At 35.8% G+C, this 19,292-nt stretch overlaps 1 protein-coding gene across 3 annotated transcripts in view; it reads left to right on the forward strand.

Moving 5' to 3' along the window:
- Window positions 1-19,292, forward strand: part of Actn (alpha actinin) — a 173,701-nt gene that overhangs the window by 129,415 nt on the left and 24,994 nt on the right. Inside the window, exons 4-12 of one of the 3 annotated variants that reach the window (XM_083111723.1) lie at window positions 5,516-5,594; window positions 8,117-8,198; window positions 9,327-9,412; window positions 10,491-10,494; window positions 11,350-11,435; window positions 13,273-13,365; window positions 14,295-14,525; window positions 17,181-17,257; window positions 18,233-18,454. In XM_083111723.1, coding sequence (XP_082967849.1) covers window positions 5,516-5,594; window positions 8,117-8,198; window positions 9,327-9,412; window positions 10,491-10,494; window positions 11,350-11,435; window positions 13,273-13,365; window positions 14,295-14,525; window positions 17,181-17,257; window positions 18,233-18,454 — 960 coding nt within the window. The remainder of the gene's footprint in view (window positions 1-5,515; window positions 5,595-8,116; window positions 8,199-9,326; window positions 9,413-10,490; window positions 10,495-11,349; window positions 11,436-13,272; window positions 13,366-14,294; window positions 14,526-17,180; window positions 17,258-18,232; window positions 18,455-19,292) is intronic. The other 2 variants (XM_083111720.1, XM_083111721.1) reach the window with 2 other exon arrangements.

Genomic DNA, 19,292 nt, shown 5'->3' on the forward strand with positions numbered 1-19,292 from the left:
TATGTTGCAGAGAGGGGGGAGGTTGGTCATCAATATGAATTTCCCAGGCTTGCTCCAGACCCGTGTCAGAGTTTCCACCCAAACATAAGAGTATGAAGGTCCAAAAAGCACATTCATTTCGTAATCAGCACCATGATACGTGGGTCGTTCAATATATAAGTTTCCCTATGCTGTAAAAAAAAATATTTTTAAGATACATGAGAAAACTATACATACATACATGTGTAGGAGGATCCTTCCTCACTTCTCCACATAATCCCCATAGAGATTCAGGCATTTGTCCCACCGTTGCACCAATTTGTCCATACCCTTTGCAAGAAAATCAGGGCTCTGGCTATTGAGCACTATTCTCACATTCCGCTTCACTTCTTCATCTGTTTCGAAACGGTAACCTTGCAATTCAGACTTTAACACCGGAAAAAGATGGAAATCACTCGGCGCTAAATCGGGCCTGTATGGAGGGTGGGGCAGCCGTTCCCACCCCAATTCTTCAATTTTGTGTTGTGTTTGCACTGCTGAGTGGGGGCGAGTGTCATCGTCAAGAAGAATGACACCAGCTGACAGGAGACTGGTCGCTTTTGTCGAATTGCGTTTTTCAGTTTATCCAATGGTTGACAATAACGGTCAGCATTAATTATTCTTCCTCGTTCCAAAAAGTCAATAAGCAGAACGCTCTTAGCATCCATGCTTCTGAACTCCTTATGACGCGAGCCCGCGTTTTCCGAACAAGCATTTACTTTTCGCCCTTGAGCGCATGCACCTTCACGTCTGATAGCGAATTGATTGTTGTTCCTTGTAGACGAAGAATGGCTCTTGTCAACCATGTGCTTCTTTTTAATGGCATTGCTTTATACAAACAATATTTTATAGCACAGGGAAACTTATATATTGAACGTCCCTAGTACCATATGGTATCATCGGGGGAGTAAATGTTAAGCCTCTAAATATTACGTGGAAAATGCATTGAATTATCATTTTTTTTTTTGTCCATATGGGAGTAGTAAGGGGACTTGTCAACAGATGGAGGGGATAAGAGCGGGTGGCGCCGTCCGATAGTTGTCGGACGTCGTAGTAAGGCATTTTGTTGGGCAAACGGAAGGAACATGGAAACAAATAGATTCCATTGATACATACGATTTTACTCGAATATCGCCACCCGACAAAGTATCTCACTACAACATGCGACAGAAATTGCATGGACTGCAACATCCAACAAAAATCGAATGCGTAAACAAGAAGAGCTTTAGACTGCAAATATGCTGCTGGAAGTTTATTACTCTTCTGGCTCACTTCGCCTTATTTAATGTAGCAGTGCTTACGAAGGTTTTCTTTCATCATCCTGACGTATTACTGGTTTCGCACAAGTTAGCATACGTTTACAATGACATTGCACTATTCTTAGATATCAAGAAGAATCCAACCAAATGGAATATATATTGAATACTATCACGAAAAAGTGAAACATAAATCTGCATTAGTGAACGTTATAAAAATTGGCAAGTGCATGCTCCCAACCTCAAATTTACTGCAGTACTGTAAATTCCTGTCTGTTTAAACTCATGAGAGATGGTCATTAATCTCTCACTGAATAAGGTTAATGTCCAATATTATGAAATAAAATACTAATAATAGATACGTAAATATTTTAATATCATATTTACTCGAATCATTCAATCATAAAAGCAAATCACTTTCTTCAAGAATTGACTTTTCTCTGCCAGCCCTGCTAAATTTTCACTTTCCATCTACTGATTTATACGAGGGGTGGCCAGAAAGTAATTTCCAATTAGTAGGGACATTGATTTTTTTTTCGAAAAATGGTAATTCCTGCGAAGTTATGTTTAGGAATGTGGAGTGATGATGTCTGGACACATTTTTCGCCCGTTGGAAATAATGTTAATTTGGCATAAAATGCGAATTGTTGGCATTTTTAGCGATTTTTTTTAAAGAAATGTCCTAAATCAACGAAAAATTCAATGAAATTCAACATTCTTGTCTTTTCTAGACCATGTTTGTGTACATAGAACATGCAAAGTTTCCAACATTTTACTCAAGAGTAAACTATAGAGTTATATGTACATGGAATAATTCCGACAGCCACATTAAATCATGTATTTCCCACAATTTTTTAAACTTAACAAGTCAAAAAAAGATAATGCCAATTTTTGGTGCCATAATATATCTGTATCTGTCACGTGAGATTGATTGATTTTAATTTTTTGGGTGCGTCGCCACTTAAGGTCATTATGCACCCTTCAGTATATATGGGGAAAATTCCATTATCTAAAATCCTTACCTTAAAATTAAAAAAGGGGTATGGAAAATAACTTTCCCGAAATAACTTTCAAGATATCAAACTCTCACGAAGAGGCGTAAGCCATTTGACTTACTTTGAAACAGTAGTTTAAAAACACCATGAAGGTATAATTTCAGATATTTGCCAGAAAATGGGCTAAAATGAAAATGTGAATTTTGGGGAAAATAACACCTTCTAGTAAAAAATAAAAAATAAGAAAATACACCAATTTTAAAAAAATAACAAAATATCAAGTTCCCTACCGATTAGGCATAAATAAAGCAAGAATATCAGTTGTAATTTATTGCATTAGTAACAGTGAGTCCTAACCTAATTTTCGGCATAATCACCACTGTTGTTCTGGCATTTGTCGTAGCATGGCACTAAATTTTGTATGCCCATGGTATATGTGTCTGACAGCAAAGCCTGGAACTATCTCTACCGCAGTGTAGCTGTCAAATCCTTGCCCTGCCAGAAACCTCTTCAGTTAAACAAAGAGATGAAAGTCGGTACATTCAAGGCCAGGGCTGTACAGGGAGTTGTCCAAGATCTCTCACCCGAAGTGATGCAAAGAACCCGTGGGTACTCAGCTGTATGGGGTTGTACACATTCGATTGGCCTTCCGTGAATTGTCTGCACCATCGTCTGATCATACTATCACCCACGACGTCCGGTCTGCACACCTCACACGATTGCTGGTGGCTCTGTGCCAAATTCTGAACGTGCAATGTAGGCTACATCGCAGTCGGTGGGAGACTGTATGAAAGCTGCAATCTTTAACCCAGAACTGTCCTAAAGTGGCTGCATTGCAACTGTACCAGATTACAGCTACATGCTACTTCTTCCTGCCTGCATGTGTGTGTGTAGCTCTCCTACCACTAGTGCTGCGTATAGGCACCTTTGGAGGAGTTTTTTTCAGGATGCCCCTCGTATATAAACTTTCAGAACCCTTTTTATTAGAGTGTTCCTGTTTTAATGTGTGGTTAGCTAAATCACGTACCTATACAATGCAATTCTATAAATTCCTTGCGTTCAATTTCTAATACCTACATACCCTTTTCGTCAGTATTAATGGTATAACTGCATATTGTGTGTTTCACAGTACTTCACTTGGATATATTGTACTGAAGCAAAAATCCCATTGATAATTAATGTAAGGAAATATGACACTTTATTTTGTTCGATTCAATTGTTTCACTTATATGCAAGAGTTAAGTTGTTTGCTTTACAGAGAAGAGAGAAGTAGCTTTGTGCATTGAAAAATGAGTCCGCACTCATGGTTCTTGCAAGCAGAGGGTTCCAAATCTCAGTGGAAATATCAACATATAATACAGAGAATGTATAGCAAAGGAGACTGATAAATTACAAATTGTATTTCTTAATCAATCGCTCTTCACTCTTATCTCATTTAGTCGTAACTTTAAAAATAATCAAGTATTTTATTTTAAACTTACTGCGTATGAAAAATTCCGTAATCGTTCCCTAGCTTGTGAATTGTAATAATTTTCCAAATTCACTATTTTGCAGTTTGAATTCAGATCATAGAGAATAGAGAAATTGTTAATTTCATAGAAGATAATATTGGTACTTAACAAAACCATACGTGGATCTGTGTGAGTTTATTATTTCTATTTGCAAAAAGATCGATTTAGTTTACTTTGTAATTGTCAGCAGTGGCGTATGCAAGGGGGGGGTTACCGGGTTTAAACCCTCCCCCCTCCTTGAGCTTTTGAAATATTATGGAAAATGCTGTAGAAAAAAATTAAAAATGGATAATTTATCACAGTCAAAGATCTGCGACAGTAATAATAATAATAATAATAATAATAATAATAATAATAATTTGAATTATTATTCCCATGCAGCATGAAGAAAAACACAACTTTCCAAACACAATCTAAACGGCTGCAAAGTTCAATTTTGCAATTTTTTTTGCAAAAAGTCGCGCAGTGACTCTCGCGAGAATTAATTGTGAAAATTCCTTGCTTCGTCGCAGTGTGCCGACCTTATTGCAAACGTTCTTCCTGGTACTGATATCACATCCCCTTGTGAACTCTCAAGTGATGCTGAGTCTACATCCACATCATTAAATAATGTTGAAGAAGTGCTTTGTGAATCACCTAGAAGTGATAAATGTGTTGGAATGTCTATAAACTTACTTTTCAACGAAAACATAGACTCAGTGGAATTTAGCAACATGTATTCTCGCGCTTCATCATCATGCTGGGCGAGTTCCATAGGTAAAGGTAATGTAAATTCCCCCGTGCCATGAAGGCACACGTAGTGGTGTGCCCCAAAGATTCTCGATCTCGACTATTTTTTGCAGATGATGTGATCAGCACCATGCTCCAGCAGCCTTCATCCCCCAGGGTTGCTTTCAGGTACCCCCATTGCTATGAGGCTGGATGCGGAGACAAGGCTGGATAAATTCCAACCAATTCCGGGAATCGAACCCGGATATCCCACGAAGTTGTCAGACTAGACCAGCGTGGCTCCTTGAATGAGTTTCATATTTCGATTATTTCAATAAATTTAATATATTTGCTTTCTTTTTATGGATTTTCTTTACACTTAAAATGTCTGACATATCACATACAAATAACTGTTGACTAGACAATTATTTTGTAACAAAGAAACAAAAGAAATGTAATTTTGTTCTATTTCTTTCATAAATAGCAGCTGCATTAGTAGTAATTAAATTAATTAATTAATTATAAGAATTATTAATTAATTTATTATTATTAATTAATTAAAGTATAATAAAACAATGGTAATGTGAATTTGTAGAAAGTTTTCGAAATAACACCCCCCTTGATGAAATCCTGCGTACGCTACTGATTGTCAGGGAAAAATGTAAATTTTGTCCTGGAAAACCTGGAAAAGTCAGGGAATTTCATTTCTGCTTGTTTGTAGCCACCCTGTACAAGTTGAAATACATAAAGATAAGTTGTACTTTTTTTATAAAAATACATGAAATCATAAATAGGAAAAAAGTTCCAGTTGTTTAAATGGCCCAAGCATTTTGAATAGGAATTGTATAGCCAGATAAAAGGTTGCCGTACTTGTGCCTATTTGCATGAAAGAGGGCAACTTTATGTTGGCTATTCAGTGGAGCTAAGTTTGCTATGTTGCTAGGTACAAAACTTGTACAATTGTATAATAGACAATGTAATACTGGTAGTTTCCACATTTTCATTACTTAATCTTTTTTACTTCCAGTTTCAAGGATGGTCTGGCCTTCTGTGCTTTGATCCATAGACACCGTCCTGACCTCATTGACTACCACAAGCTGTCTAAGGTATGTATACTTCACAGTATGGAATTCTGTTTTGATGAATATACTGGTTGCCCACAATTTATCTTTACAACTTCAAATCTACATAACTAAATAATGGAACGAGGTATCTCAGTTCTGTTTCCTTCATTTGAAAGAAAAGCTCTCAAAGTTTTTTTTTACCACATCAATGCATCTCTGTGTGTGCCCTCCTTGTTGCCCGTAGGATATCAAGGCGATACTTGATTTCCTGCCATGTCCGCTCTAGTACCTCCTCAGTAACTGTTACGATGGCTGCAGTAATCCTTTGTCGTAGAACTTGAGTATTGGGAACTGGCGTTCGGTACACAATATCCTTAACATAACCCCATAAAAATAAATCCAAAGGGGTCATTTTGGGTGATCTTGGTGGCCAAGTAATTGGGCCATTCTCCCAATCCATCGACCAGGAAAATGTTCATCTAAGGACCTGCGTACCTCCAGAGCCCAGTGAGGTTGTGCAACATCCTGTTAAAAAAAATATATATCTGGCTGGAGATTCTCCAGTTGTGAGAAAACAAATTGGTCCAGCATATCCAGGTAACAATTGAAGTTAACAGTTTGTTCAGTGAAGAAAAAGGGGCCAATGATGTGATTGTGCATAAGACCACACCACACATTAACCTTTGGGCTATGGCGGTCGATTTCTCAAACCTCGTGAGGCTTTTCAGACCCCCAAATTTAGACAGTTATTCATATTCAATAAGCCTTAAACATGAAATGTGGACTCATCGCTCAACACAACATGATTAAGAAATCCATCTTCTTTATCAATCCGGCGTAGCATTTGAAGAACAAACTCTTTGCGTTCGGACGTGTCTTGTAGCTTGATGGCCTGCAGTAGCTGCACTTTGTAAGCATACAGTCGCAAATGCTTATGCAGCACTTTGTGTACGGTTGAACGTGGAATGTTTAACTGCCTGGTTACGGTACGAACAGATTTTGTTGGGCTATGTACAAAAGCTTCACAAAAACGTTCAACATCTTCTTCACTTGTGCTTGGTCATCCAGCTCCCTTTTGATGCAGGACACGACCAGTTTGCATGAACTTTCTGTGCCATTCTTGGATTGTTGGTCTTGATGGTGGTTCTCTGCCATACTTAGTCCTGAAATTTCGTTGGACTTGTGTATCAGATCTTGTCACTATGAACCATGAAACACACTGTGCCTTCTCCTGTGTAGTAGTCATTATGTGGAAATGTGACTTCACCACTTACTCAATGTACCTGAAAAAACAGTAAAAAAAATTTAAAAAAATTGAGAGTTTCTCTTTTAAATGAAGGCAACAGAACTGAGATGCCTCGTTCCATTACTTATTAATTTCGATTTAAAGTTTGTAAAGATAAATTGTGGACACCCGGTATATACGTATATATCTGAGATCACAGAACAGACTTCTGTATTTTTTAATTATTGTGCCAATTCAATTTATAAGAAAGTGATAGATATCTTAGGTGTACAAATTAATCTCTGCCTTTTTTAAAGAAAAAAATCCTTATTCATGAAAAATAGTATTGCATTTTGATTGGCAAAGTAATCTCCATTGGAACTTATACACTTTTGCCAGATTTTGGGCAGCTGATAAATCCCCTGGTGATAGAAGGATGGCTGTTTAGAGTATATAAACTCAACAGTGACATTTTCCACCTCTTGAAGTTCCTGAAGTGGGAATCCACTAGGCGATGCTGCAGGGACAGGAATGGGTGGTAGTCTGAAGGGGACAGGTCAGGGCAATAAGCCACATGTTCTTAGTTCCTTTCGCTATGTTGCAGCCTGGTGTTATATGGGAGCAATATCACCTGCCTGATCCTATTGCCGATAAATGGTCTTTTCCTCTCAGTTTCATTATTGAAACGAATTAGTTGACATTGATTTTTGTTCAACACGTGCTCCAATTAATTCTTCATCCTCCACTTTCTTTTGATGACCAGGATGCTGTTCATCTTCTGGATTAAAATTCCCCTCTCGGAATCACTGAAACTGCTTCTTGCTGGTGCTATATGATATGGCATCATCACCCAAGGCAAATTAAATCATTTCCTTCACCTCAGCGCCATTTTACTTCAGTTGATATGAAAGAAGCATGCAGTGCCTGACTTGCTGCTTGTCGAACGACATATTGCTCATAACTGCTACTTAATGTCACGTTGTCTGATAGTTGGGTATTTTACCTTTTGAAGTTGATATTCTAATGCCCAAACATGGCATGGAAGGTTCCAATTTGAAGAACCCTAGCAGTAAAAATTAATAGGTGAATTAATTTAGTGCAGAAAATTGATTTGTGCAGCTAATAATAAAAAATGCACATACATACTCATCAATTTTGCAATGTTGGAACAACATACTTTGTTCATGCTGTTGTTTACATCCTTGCGGGAAACTTAGAGTAAATAAATGTAATATTCATTGTCAGTTAAGAGAAAATCATAGTATGCTGTGTGTACTGTAAGCATAAATCTTAACCTTCTCCTGAAGATTTATCACAATGCTATATTCTTTTTTGATAGGACAATCCTCTTGAAAATCTCAACACTGCTTTCGATGTGGCAGAGAAGTATCTGGACATCCCCCGAATGTTGGATCCAGATGGTAAGTTTTTTGATTTTTAATGTAATTACACCTCAAGTATTGTGAAGTAACTAGAAAATCTGACAGAACAATTTCAAGTAAAGTGGCACAGTAGAATACTTATTCTATTCATTTGAATTTTTTCTTGTAATAAAATGTTTTGCATCAAAACATTTAAGCTACTAAATTTTGAGCTTGGAGAAGTACAGAATTTTTATTATTGCTATTAATTATTAATAGTTTTTATTGAAATTTTTTGTGCATGCTGTAAATTTTTATATATTTTTTTTTTGTAGACAATGATTATGTACGGATCACACAGCATATTGGTTTTGGGAATGTGCTTATGTGTAGTATGATAAAAATTGTTTCACTACACTTATATGTCAAAATATTGGAAAACTTTTTGAATACAACAAAGGTATTATTGTTGGTATTATCATCATCATCACAGTTATACTCCAGTGGTTTATTAAGCGTACCAAGTTATGTGAAGTCTCGGAACTAGAAATTTTAGTACTGTTGTAAATGATAATGTGAAAGACATTGCATTGCATAACATTCATGCTGTGAATAGTGATTCTCAGGAAACTAATGACAATAATCAAGAGTTAACCATATTTTATTATATTCTCTTAATGCTGTTACTAAGTACCACTTCATTCAATAAATGAAAATACCTTTTGCCTTCATGGAGTTATTTTGTTTATACTTTTCTACAGCATACGGCACAGAAAATTCTCTAACAAGGAAGAATTACAGTATGTTATTTTACAGGTGTCAGTGTATATTAAATTACTGCAACCTTTTGAGAAAGGACCATTATTCTTTCTCTGTTATCAAGTGTATTGATATGTGAGGAAATTAGGGTTCAAAATGAATTTCTTTAATACTAAACTTTTGCTTGAAAGTAAAATAAATTAAACAAGCAACTTTTAATAAGAGTTTATACATTTATCTACATATAATTTAGACAGAAAATTGACTTTCATTTTGTATGAGGAAATTTAAGTGCTGAACTGTAACTATTATTATCTTACTTACACCTTTATGCAAAGAAATTTATTTTGCAAATTATTTGCACAGAACTAAGTGCAACTGATGATGTTACATTAGGAATTAAGAGTAAAAGATAACTTGCAATTCCAGATCTGATTAACACTCCCAAGCCTGATGAGCGTGCCATCATGACCTATGTGTCATGCTACTACCACGCGTTCCAGGGTGCCCAGCAGGTAACAGATTGAAATAACTGAAGATGCCAGAGTGTTTGATTCTTAACCCCTTATGTTGTGTTTTAAAACCTTGTACCCAAGTAATGTAGATTACAGTACATTCCATATTTATGTTGCATGCTGTTAATTAATGCCACATCTCATAGATGTCACTGCAACTTGCAACATAAACACTACATTTCTGTATAATGATATCAAAGAGTGTTGTTCAATACTTAATTGTTAGTATTCACAGTATATAAGAACAACCCCCAACTCTGTAATGTTTTTTTGTGCAGTGAACAATTTATACAAACTGTATTATTTAAACAAGAATTAGGAATAATTGGCAATGCAACATGTGTTAATATTATAACTTTTTTCAATAGCAAGACATTTAGAATTTATATTCTCTGCTTCAACCTTCATGAAATAAATATTTACTATTCTGTACTACATACTTGAAATTAAATTTGGTGTGGATATCAATATGTCTGACAAATTTACAATTCATGATGGGTTAACACAAGGAGATGCATTATCTCCATTGCTCTTTAATTTTGCCTTAGAATACGCTGTTAGGAAGGTAAAAGAAACTAACGAAGGACTAAAATTAAACGGCATGACTCTGCTGTTAGCATATGCAGATGATGTAGACTTACTGGCTAAATACAATATGAATAATGCTAAAATATTTTTCAAATTAGCTAAAGAGATAGGTTTGGAAGTTAGCAAAGAGAAAACTAAATATATGCTTACAGGCCGAAAGCAAGTGTTAGGTAATAATCAAAATCTAATTATTGATAACAACTCATTTGAACCAGTTTCCAAATTCAAGTACTTAGGAGTAATACTAACAAATGAAAATGATATGAAAGAGCAAATAAAAAGCAGGCTTAATTCAGGAAATGCATGTTATTTTTCTCTCGTTTAATATCTAAGAAACTAAAAGTTAAAATATACAAAACAGTAATTTTGTGTGTAATATTATATGGATGCGAAACTTGATCCCTTACATTGAAAGAGGAACATACATTGAGAGTATTTGAAAATAAGATCCTTAGGAAAATATTTGGGCTTAAAAGGGATGAGGAGACAGGTGAGTGGAGAAGGTTACATAATTTAGAAGTACATAATTTTATTCATATCCAGATATTATTAGAATGATTAAATCAAGAAGACAGGTGCGCAGGCCATGTGGCACAAATGGGAGCGGAAGGAAGAGTTTACAAGATTCTTGTTGGGAAACCTGATGGTAATAGACCAGTAGGAAGACCAAGATGAAGATGGAGGGATAATGTTGAGATGGACCTAAAGGAAATTGGTAGGGATGGAAAAGAGTATATAGATCTTTCTCAGGATAGGGAAAGATGGAAGGCCTTTGTTGCTGCAGCCATGAACTTCGGGTTCAAGAAGGCTAGAGAGTTAGTTAGTTATACTTGATTTACCATATATTGTATGTACATTTTATGTACTGTAAATAGACGTACACAATATAATGTTGCCCACTTATTCCATTAAAAAGCTGTAATACAATTTATTTTCCCATCCAATTATTTTGTGCTAGAAATATTATTGGTAATAATTGAGCATGTTCATGTTTATATTGAGAAGGATGTACTGTAATTCTCCATACTTACATTTTGCTGCTTTTATAATAATAATTATCACCCACATTGCCTTTATTTTTATTTTATTTTTGAACAGCCAAACTAATCAAGCTAGCATGAGATGCTGATGGCAGTTTCTAGCAAATTTTAATTAAAATACGATAACATTTAATTTTTTCAGCAATCCAGCATTTGCGAATGAGGCATTGTTGCAAATTTTACTCCTGCAAACTTGTCTTTTAGTTCTTGTGTGTTAACTAACAACTGACTGAATGTTTCCCTGTTTTTAAAAATGTGTTTTGAAAATCCTGCTAACCTAAGTGTGTATTTGCATGTGTTGCTTTTCAGATTTGGTCAATACTGCCATGCCAGATGAAAGAGCCATAATGACATATGTGTCTTCGTACTATCACTGTTTCTCTGGTGCCCAAAAGGTGGGTACGTGCACTTAACAGCTGTTTACATTACATTCAAAATAAATAATATTTTAATATGATTACTGTAACTTGATTATTATGAATGTAATGTTATATCTACATCCATATTTTCAAGTTTTCTGTAAGATTGAATTAAAGTAAGAAAATTATCATTAGTGAAATAAAAATAAAGAACTTATAACATTACTGATATTACTACCAAAGTTATTTTATTTGGCTAATTAAAAAAAATGTTTGATTTTTGTGAAGCATACTAGTATGTTCAATTTTAAAATTTCGTGGACTGGTGATAGTCAAACATGCAAAATAAATACTTTTAGAAAAAAATATTTTCATAACTCATAGTATTTGCAGCAATATCTATTTTATATAGAAGATTCTGTAAGACATTTATAAATTAGCAGATTGAGAGTCCATGTCCTTGATCTAATTTTCAGCCTTACAAAAGGAGAGAAAATGGAATTTTGGCTGTTATCTTTATTATGCAATCTTATATTTCTTGAACTTTATTCATAATTTAATACTACTAATTTCAAGTGAAAATTTATTCATATAAATTTTTGTACAGTATCATTTTCATAAAATTTTCAAAATTATTACTTTTTTATAACATTCTGCCCTTCTATTGAATATGATTTGTATTAGAATACAAACAGGAAAAGTGCATAAAAAAGACTATTAATTATGTATTATGATACAGTTAAATAAAACACAATTTGTAAATTGTATTTATAACAATTACGAGTGGCGTTCAGATAGCTCTAATACTTACCAAGAAAACAAAATATCACAGAAACGTAAAGATGTTAATTTTTTAACATAGTCACCTGCCCTTTCAATACACTTTGTCCTCTGCTGGTCCAAAGCTTCTATGTCCTGTTGAAATAAGCTTTTCTCCTGCTTATAAAACCATGCATCAACAGCATTGCCATCCATGAAGATTTGTCCATATCGATGCTGCTTCAAGTTTGGATGTTGCTTGGGGCAATGTTGGGTGTATAGGTGGGAGTGTATACTCATAATTGCTAGACACTATGGGTGAGATATTGTGTAATTTCATTTGGGAGTTGTGTGTTTTCACATTCTTCTTTTTAAACTCTAATAAAATTTCTGTAAGATTTCCTATTATGACTGGGATTTCAAATATGAGCTCTACATGTTTCTGCCTCTTGTTAATGTCATCATGAGTAACAATGTCAGTTAAAAATGAGTGGGAGGTGGCGGAGATATTTTCTTGGGACATTTGCATTAAATATATCTCCAAATACCATAAGAAAAATATATTTTGGCTAAAAGAGCCATTTATTTACCAAATTATATTTGCTTCCATCCCCTCTTGACATTGTCAGCGTTTATCACTATTTTTATGGGTGCCTGTATTGATCCAATGGAAAAACTCACAGTCTGAATAATAAGTCACTAGTATTAGATCTTTGACTTGATGTTTTAAGTCCTCTTTATGCACAGATAGGCCAATCAGGATGGATCCGAACCAATGTGCAATGTGCCTCCACCAGGTATCGAACCCGGGATCCCTTGATTGCAAGACGACAATGTCACCACTGCACCATCTGGGAGGCCCTAGTATTAGATCTAGAGAAAATGTCATGGAGTAATTGTTGCTCTATTATCTATAAAAGAGAGTGATGTAGGAACTAATTTTTTATATCTTTTAAGCATGCTTCAATTGTTAAACAAAGTTTGCCTGCATTATTTATAATACAACTTCTGCTTATTAATAATAATAAAGCTTCTTTACTTAGAATTTTCATTTATTACAGGACTCTTGTTTGTGAAATTTTCTGACATTTTTTTAATTAAAATTCTCTTTCAGGCTGAAACAGCAGCCAACAGAATCTGCAAAGTGTTGAAGGTGAATCAAGAGAATGAAAGACTGATGGAAGAATACGAACGATTGGCCAGTGATGTAAGTTTATTTTTATTTTTATTATTTCCTGCATTAATAAAAACCATATTTCATTACAAGAGTAAAATATTTATTTCTTCTAGTGTAATATTGTGTGTTAGCAGTTGGTTCAGTGATTTTCATATATTGTAGAAGAACATATTTATACATACAGGCTGATTGAAAAGCTGTTTGTAGTTTTGGAAGGAATCCAGGAAATGGTATAAGTACAAGGTAAAAACAAATTGAAGAATATGAAAGCTAATTCTTTGTTATGTAAATCTGTAAAATATAAAAGAAAAGCAAATCAATGTTTCGCATGGTAATTGTCCTGGACAGCACACTTCTGCATCTAACTTTATGTGTGGCCATTAATTTCCAGCAAGTTTTAAATTTATTTTGATTGGATGTGAGTGCCTCATGTTATCAATATGTCGTTCTCCACCAACTCTGGACTTGTATCACTCGGTGTTACACCTCTTAATGTGGATAATTTCTGAGCTCTCATAGACAGGTAATTGTTCTGCTATTAATCACTTGGCCCCCTAAATAGCATATGCTACTGTTTTGTGTAACCCTAACATGAAATACTACACACAAAAACAAATATAATACATGATCTTTTGTGTTACATGCATCTGGAGAAAAGGGAGAGATTTTTCAGTCACCCTGTATATATTTAAAAAAAAAAAGGCTTATAAGTGAGCTAGATAAAATTTGAAATTAAAATTATAGGGGATGATCTTCTCAAACTAGAAACTTTCTTATTTTCTTTCTAATTTACAAATACTTCATACATGCATCAGAACAAACTTGTAAATATGATATATCAAAAATTGAACCATTTAGATGATTAATTGTAAAATACACATAGTATTATTGATGTCTATTTGATGAATATGAATGTTCAGAAGAAGAAATAGCTGTTAATGTTCTATTTAAATTGACAGTTGCTGGAATGGATTCGACGAACCATGCCCTGGTTGGAAAGCAGGCAAACTGACAACTCATTGGCTGGAGTTCAGAAGAAGCTGGAGGAATACCGAACATACCGTCGCAAACACAAACCCCCACGTGTTGAGCAGAAGGCAAAATTGGAGACCAATTTCAACACGCTGCAAACCAAGCTTCGTCTGTCCAACAGACCTGCTTACATGCCCACCGAAGGAAAAATGGTTTCTGTAAGTATTGCTTAATTTGTAATAAATTCCATTTACTTGTCTCAACACGGATTAGAATTTTGCAGTAATGTAAGTGTTGGGAATTCTCATCAACATGAGGGAAATTAGTCTAGTACAGTTAATACAATACCATTGTAGAAATAGGTTCGGATTGTTATTTGGTGTTACAACTGTTAAATGATCTCATTGTCTTCCTATTTTGATGTTTCATTTTTCTGAGTTTGTCAACAACTTGTTATTTTTTGGAAACCTTGAAAGAGTGCCCCTTCAGCAGACGAGGTGGTATCAAAAAGTTTCAAGACTAGTTCTGTAACATGTCAACAGATGGCAGCACACAGACACAGGGAGCACCAACCTTCATAAGTCAGTGTGCCAAGAGACATCGTCCTGTGTACATTGTGAGCTGTGCATCTGCTGCTCTTCTGACCATGTGCGTTACCACATCTGCGATTTCATCATGGACAGAAAGTTAGAACAACGAGCGAACGTCAAATTCTGTGTGAAACTGGGCAAATCTGCCACAGAGACGCTTGACATGATTCGGCAAGTGTACGGCGATGCTGCAGTGAGTCGTGCAAGGTGTTTTGAGTGGCACGCACGCTTCAAGAGTGGAAGAACATCACTGGAAGACGACGAAAGATCAGGACGACCTTCAACGAGCACAACGCCCAAAAATGTCGAAACCATTCGGCAACTTGTGCATGAGGATCGTCTGAGAACAATCCACAACATTGCTACCATTGTTCTGTGTGTCATACGGAACAGTGCAGGCAATCCTCACGTGTGATTTGAACATGCACCATGTTGCTGCCAAGTTCATCCCCAGGATGCAGACCCAGGAACAGAAGGAACACCACGTCCAAGTCTGCCAAGAACTCCGCCAGCATGCCGTGGATGACCCATCCTTCATGTCGAGGATCATTACTGGTGATGAAACTTGGGTGTATGGGTACGACCCTGAGACAAAGCAACAGTCTTTACAGTGGAAGAGTCCATCATTTCCATGACCGAAAAAGGCGAGGCAGGTCCGCAGCTCGACCAAGTGCATGCTAATCGTCTTTTTCGACATTCGCAGCATTGTGCATCACGAATTCGTCCCCAGAGGCCAGACCATCAATAGCGAGTTCTACTGCCAGGTTTTAAGGCATCTGAGGGAGGACATTCGGCGAAAGCGACCGGATCTGTGGCGCCTGAAAAACTGGCTGATCCACGACGACAATGCACCCTGTCACCGCGCTCTCCTCACACGTGAGTTTCTCACCAAAAACAAGATGATCGCACTTCCGCACCCACCCTACTTGCCAGATTTGGCTCCTGCGGACTTCGCCATCTTCCCGAAGCTGAAGATCCAGCTCAAAGGTCGCCGTTTTGACACCATTGCGGAGATCCAGCGCGAATCGCAGAAGATGCTTGATACGCTTCGAAAAGAAGACTTCCAGGATGCATTCCAGCAGTGGCAGAAACGCTGGGAGCGCTGTATTGCTGTACAAGGTGACTATTTTGAAGGTGATCATGTGTAAACTTAGCTAAATAAAGTACTTTCTTGTAAACAGAGCTAGTCTCGAAACTTTTTGATACCACCTCATATACATTTCACTTGCACAAGAAAAGTGTCAACATCACCTTCCTTGTCATTGTTGCCAAGAAGGTATGATAATGTTCTTTTCTACATAGTAATGAAATATTTTCCTCTTCAACACTTTAAAAAAAATCTCATATTCTACCATGAGTCATGGTTTTATACCTTGAATCACTCATCTGGACTTTAAATTTCATAGCCAACCTCCGTGGTGGAGTGATTAGCACAGCCTACTATGACACCAGGGGTTCTGTGTTCAAATCCCAGCCTGGGCATAGGTGTTCTTTGTGAGTGTCCCTTCATTGGTTTAATTATATCATCACTTATCGTCGTTGTCACAATTAGCCATAAGTGGCAGAAAAGCAATGCCAAATGACCTAATTCCATCAGTTAATCAACTTTAAATGTAATATTTTTCAATTATCCATTGTTCAGTTGTAAGGGATATTTTTGTAAGCAAGTTCTCAACTGTTAGTGTACTTTAATTTTCTTGTCATCTGTGCAGTAATATACTGGGTACAAATTGTCATTAACTCCAAAAAGCTGAAATTAATAGTAATAGTCTAAAACAGCACAAATACAAAAGAAATAGGACAATGAAATATAGATTCCTTTTAGAGTAATTGGATTCTTCTAATCATCATCATCAAAAATAGGACAACTGATGAGAAGATCTAATTTCAATATTTGTACTATTCAAACTTGTATTTTACCTTTGCACGCATCTATTCAAATGTTCAAGATGGTCAGTCAAATGTTTTTACTCTACCATTCAATTTTCATGTATGAATTTGTAATGCCATTTTCATAATCTAGTGCAATATAACTTTAACATGTTGCATGATATTACTGGTACTACAATGATTCAATAAATTAATGACTGAATTTATTAACTGATGAATACACATGGTGAAAAGTGATATGTTAAGTTTACTGAGACTGATCTCACCAGAGCTTGATTAGCACAGAATACCAAGAACCGAGCTTCAATCTCTGGTGGAACCACAATTTTAATTACTTTAGAACAGGTTTCTTATATTTTATGTACATTGGTAAATTAAAAATTTCTTTTCAAGGATATTGCTAATTCCTGGAAGGGTCTTGAAGTGGCAGAAAAAGCATTTGAAGAATGGCTGCTCTCTGAGATGATGAGGTTAGTATAACTGCATGTTGACGGTCCTCCAAAAAGAGTTTATCAATGTTTTTTTAGAAAAGTAAAGATCATAGATATAATTTCTGTTACAAGTCTTGCAGTGAAGAGCTATAAAGATAGTAAAATCAAACTTTGTTGACATTAACAATGGAAATAATAATAACGTATTGCAGGTTAGGGTGATAGTTTTAACTGATATAGCACAGACGCAAAATTTGCAAATATATCCTGAATGATTTGATTACCTTCTACATAACCAGGTAACTGCAGTATGTTTTATTCATTTTTTTTTAAAGAGAATATGCAAATTTGGATTTGTACTTTCAAATTAATTTTACAAAACCAGGGTAATTGTATATCTTTACAAACATAAAATTAATAACAAAGTGAGAATTTTGCATCAATTACAAGTTATTTATACATATCCTTGAATGTCGGGATTAATCCCATTGACATAGAAATCCTTGAAATGTCTAGGAAATTACTTGGAAAGATCAGGAATTTTTAAAAACAAACCAAGGTTTATCTGTCCAAGATTAGAGACTGGAATAACACAGTTGAATTGTATTTTAGAACAAACTTCTTGATTGTAGGTATTTCATGTAAAAATATTTTTAGATTTTATTTTTCTTCAATTATTTTCAACAATATTGAATAAACTTCATTCTTTTGATTCATGCAAAGTTGTAAGTCTCAACATATTAGTAGCATTATAAAATGATGTGGAAAGTTATTTGAAAATACCTGTAAAGCCAGAGAATTTTGTTTGGCAAACATCAGATTCATGAAATTATCAGCAATTTTGCTGATGCACTGATCTGCCTATATCAGCTGATGCAGATAGTGTCAATTAATCTCCCAGCTCTAGGTCACAATATTGTGTTGTCTCCAGTTGTGTACATACTGATGCAATACTAGTCACATCTGTAACTATGACATTTAATTTGGTACAGCAATTCCATGTATCTTTTACAGGTTAGAACGTCTAGAACATTTGGCTCAGAAGTTCAAACACAAGGCCGATATCCATGAAGATTGGACACGTGGCAAGGAGGAAATGCTGAGAAGCCAAGATTTCCGCCAATGTAAGCTTAATGACCTTAAGGCTCTCAAGAAGAAGCACGAAGCTTTCGAGAGTGATCTTGCTGCCCACCAGGACAGAGTTGAACAGATTGCTGCAATTGCTCAAGAACTCAAGTATGTAAATTCTCTTTTATTCATGGTAAATTTCTCGTATCGGACAAACTGATTTTTTCAAATTTACAGGAGAAATTACTTACCGAATGCAGTTTATTTATACTTGTGGAAGTTCGGGGAAGTGTTTTCTTGCATCGTTCATTGAATTTTGCCGGTAAATCATCTATTTTTCGATATAAATGTGTGACCGATGCACGAAAGCTCTTGCATCCATTTACTTCCAGCTGGATGTAGCCTGTGTGTGATGACGTAATCCCGGTCAGTGTTTCCAAACACGTGTTTTTGTAACTGAAGAAGGTACGTTTCCGCAAATGGTGTGTGGGGCTATGTGTCAATGGTTCGTGGGGCTATGCATCAATGGTTCATGGGGCTATGCGAGAATGGTGTGTGGGGTTACGCATATTTTTTCGAAACCAATTTTTAACTATTGTAACCTATACGTGACCCTACCTAACCTAACCTTACCGGAAATGGTTCGTGGGGCTATGCGTCAATGGTTTGTGGGGCTACGTAGGTATTTTTGGATGCAGTGGGGTGGAAACACTGCATGCCGAGTACGGTAGTGAAACTGTGACCGCCATTTTGCTGTTACCGAAGGCAAAAGGAAACGAAGAAAACTTACTCGATATGTCACAAATAGAGCTTATTTCCGTGAAATAAGCGAAATGCCACCTTCAGCAATGTTCCTCAATGCAGAATACGTAAGTACGAATATTCAAATTAAATGAACTAGCAAATTTCAGCCGTTTGTCCGATACGAGAAATTTACCCTATTCATTGCCACATGAATATTATATGTTCTGTATGTGTAAATTTTGTAGGTTAAGAGAGGAACATG

This window comes from Lepisma saccharinum, chromosome 25, assembly GCF_977018435.1.
Source record: "Lepisma saccharinum chromosome 25, izLepSacc3.1, whole genome shotgun sequence".
NCBI lineage: Eukaryota > Metazoa > Arthropoda > Insecta > Zygentoma > Lepismatidae > Lepisma > Lepisma saccharinum.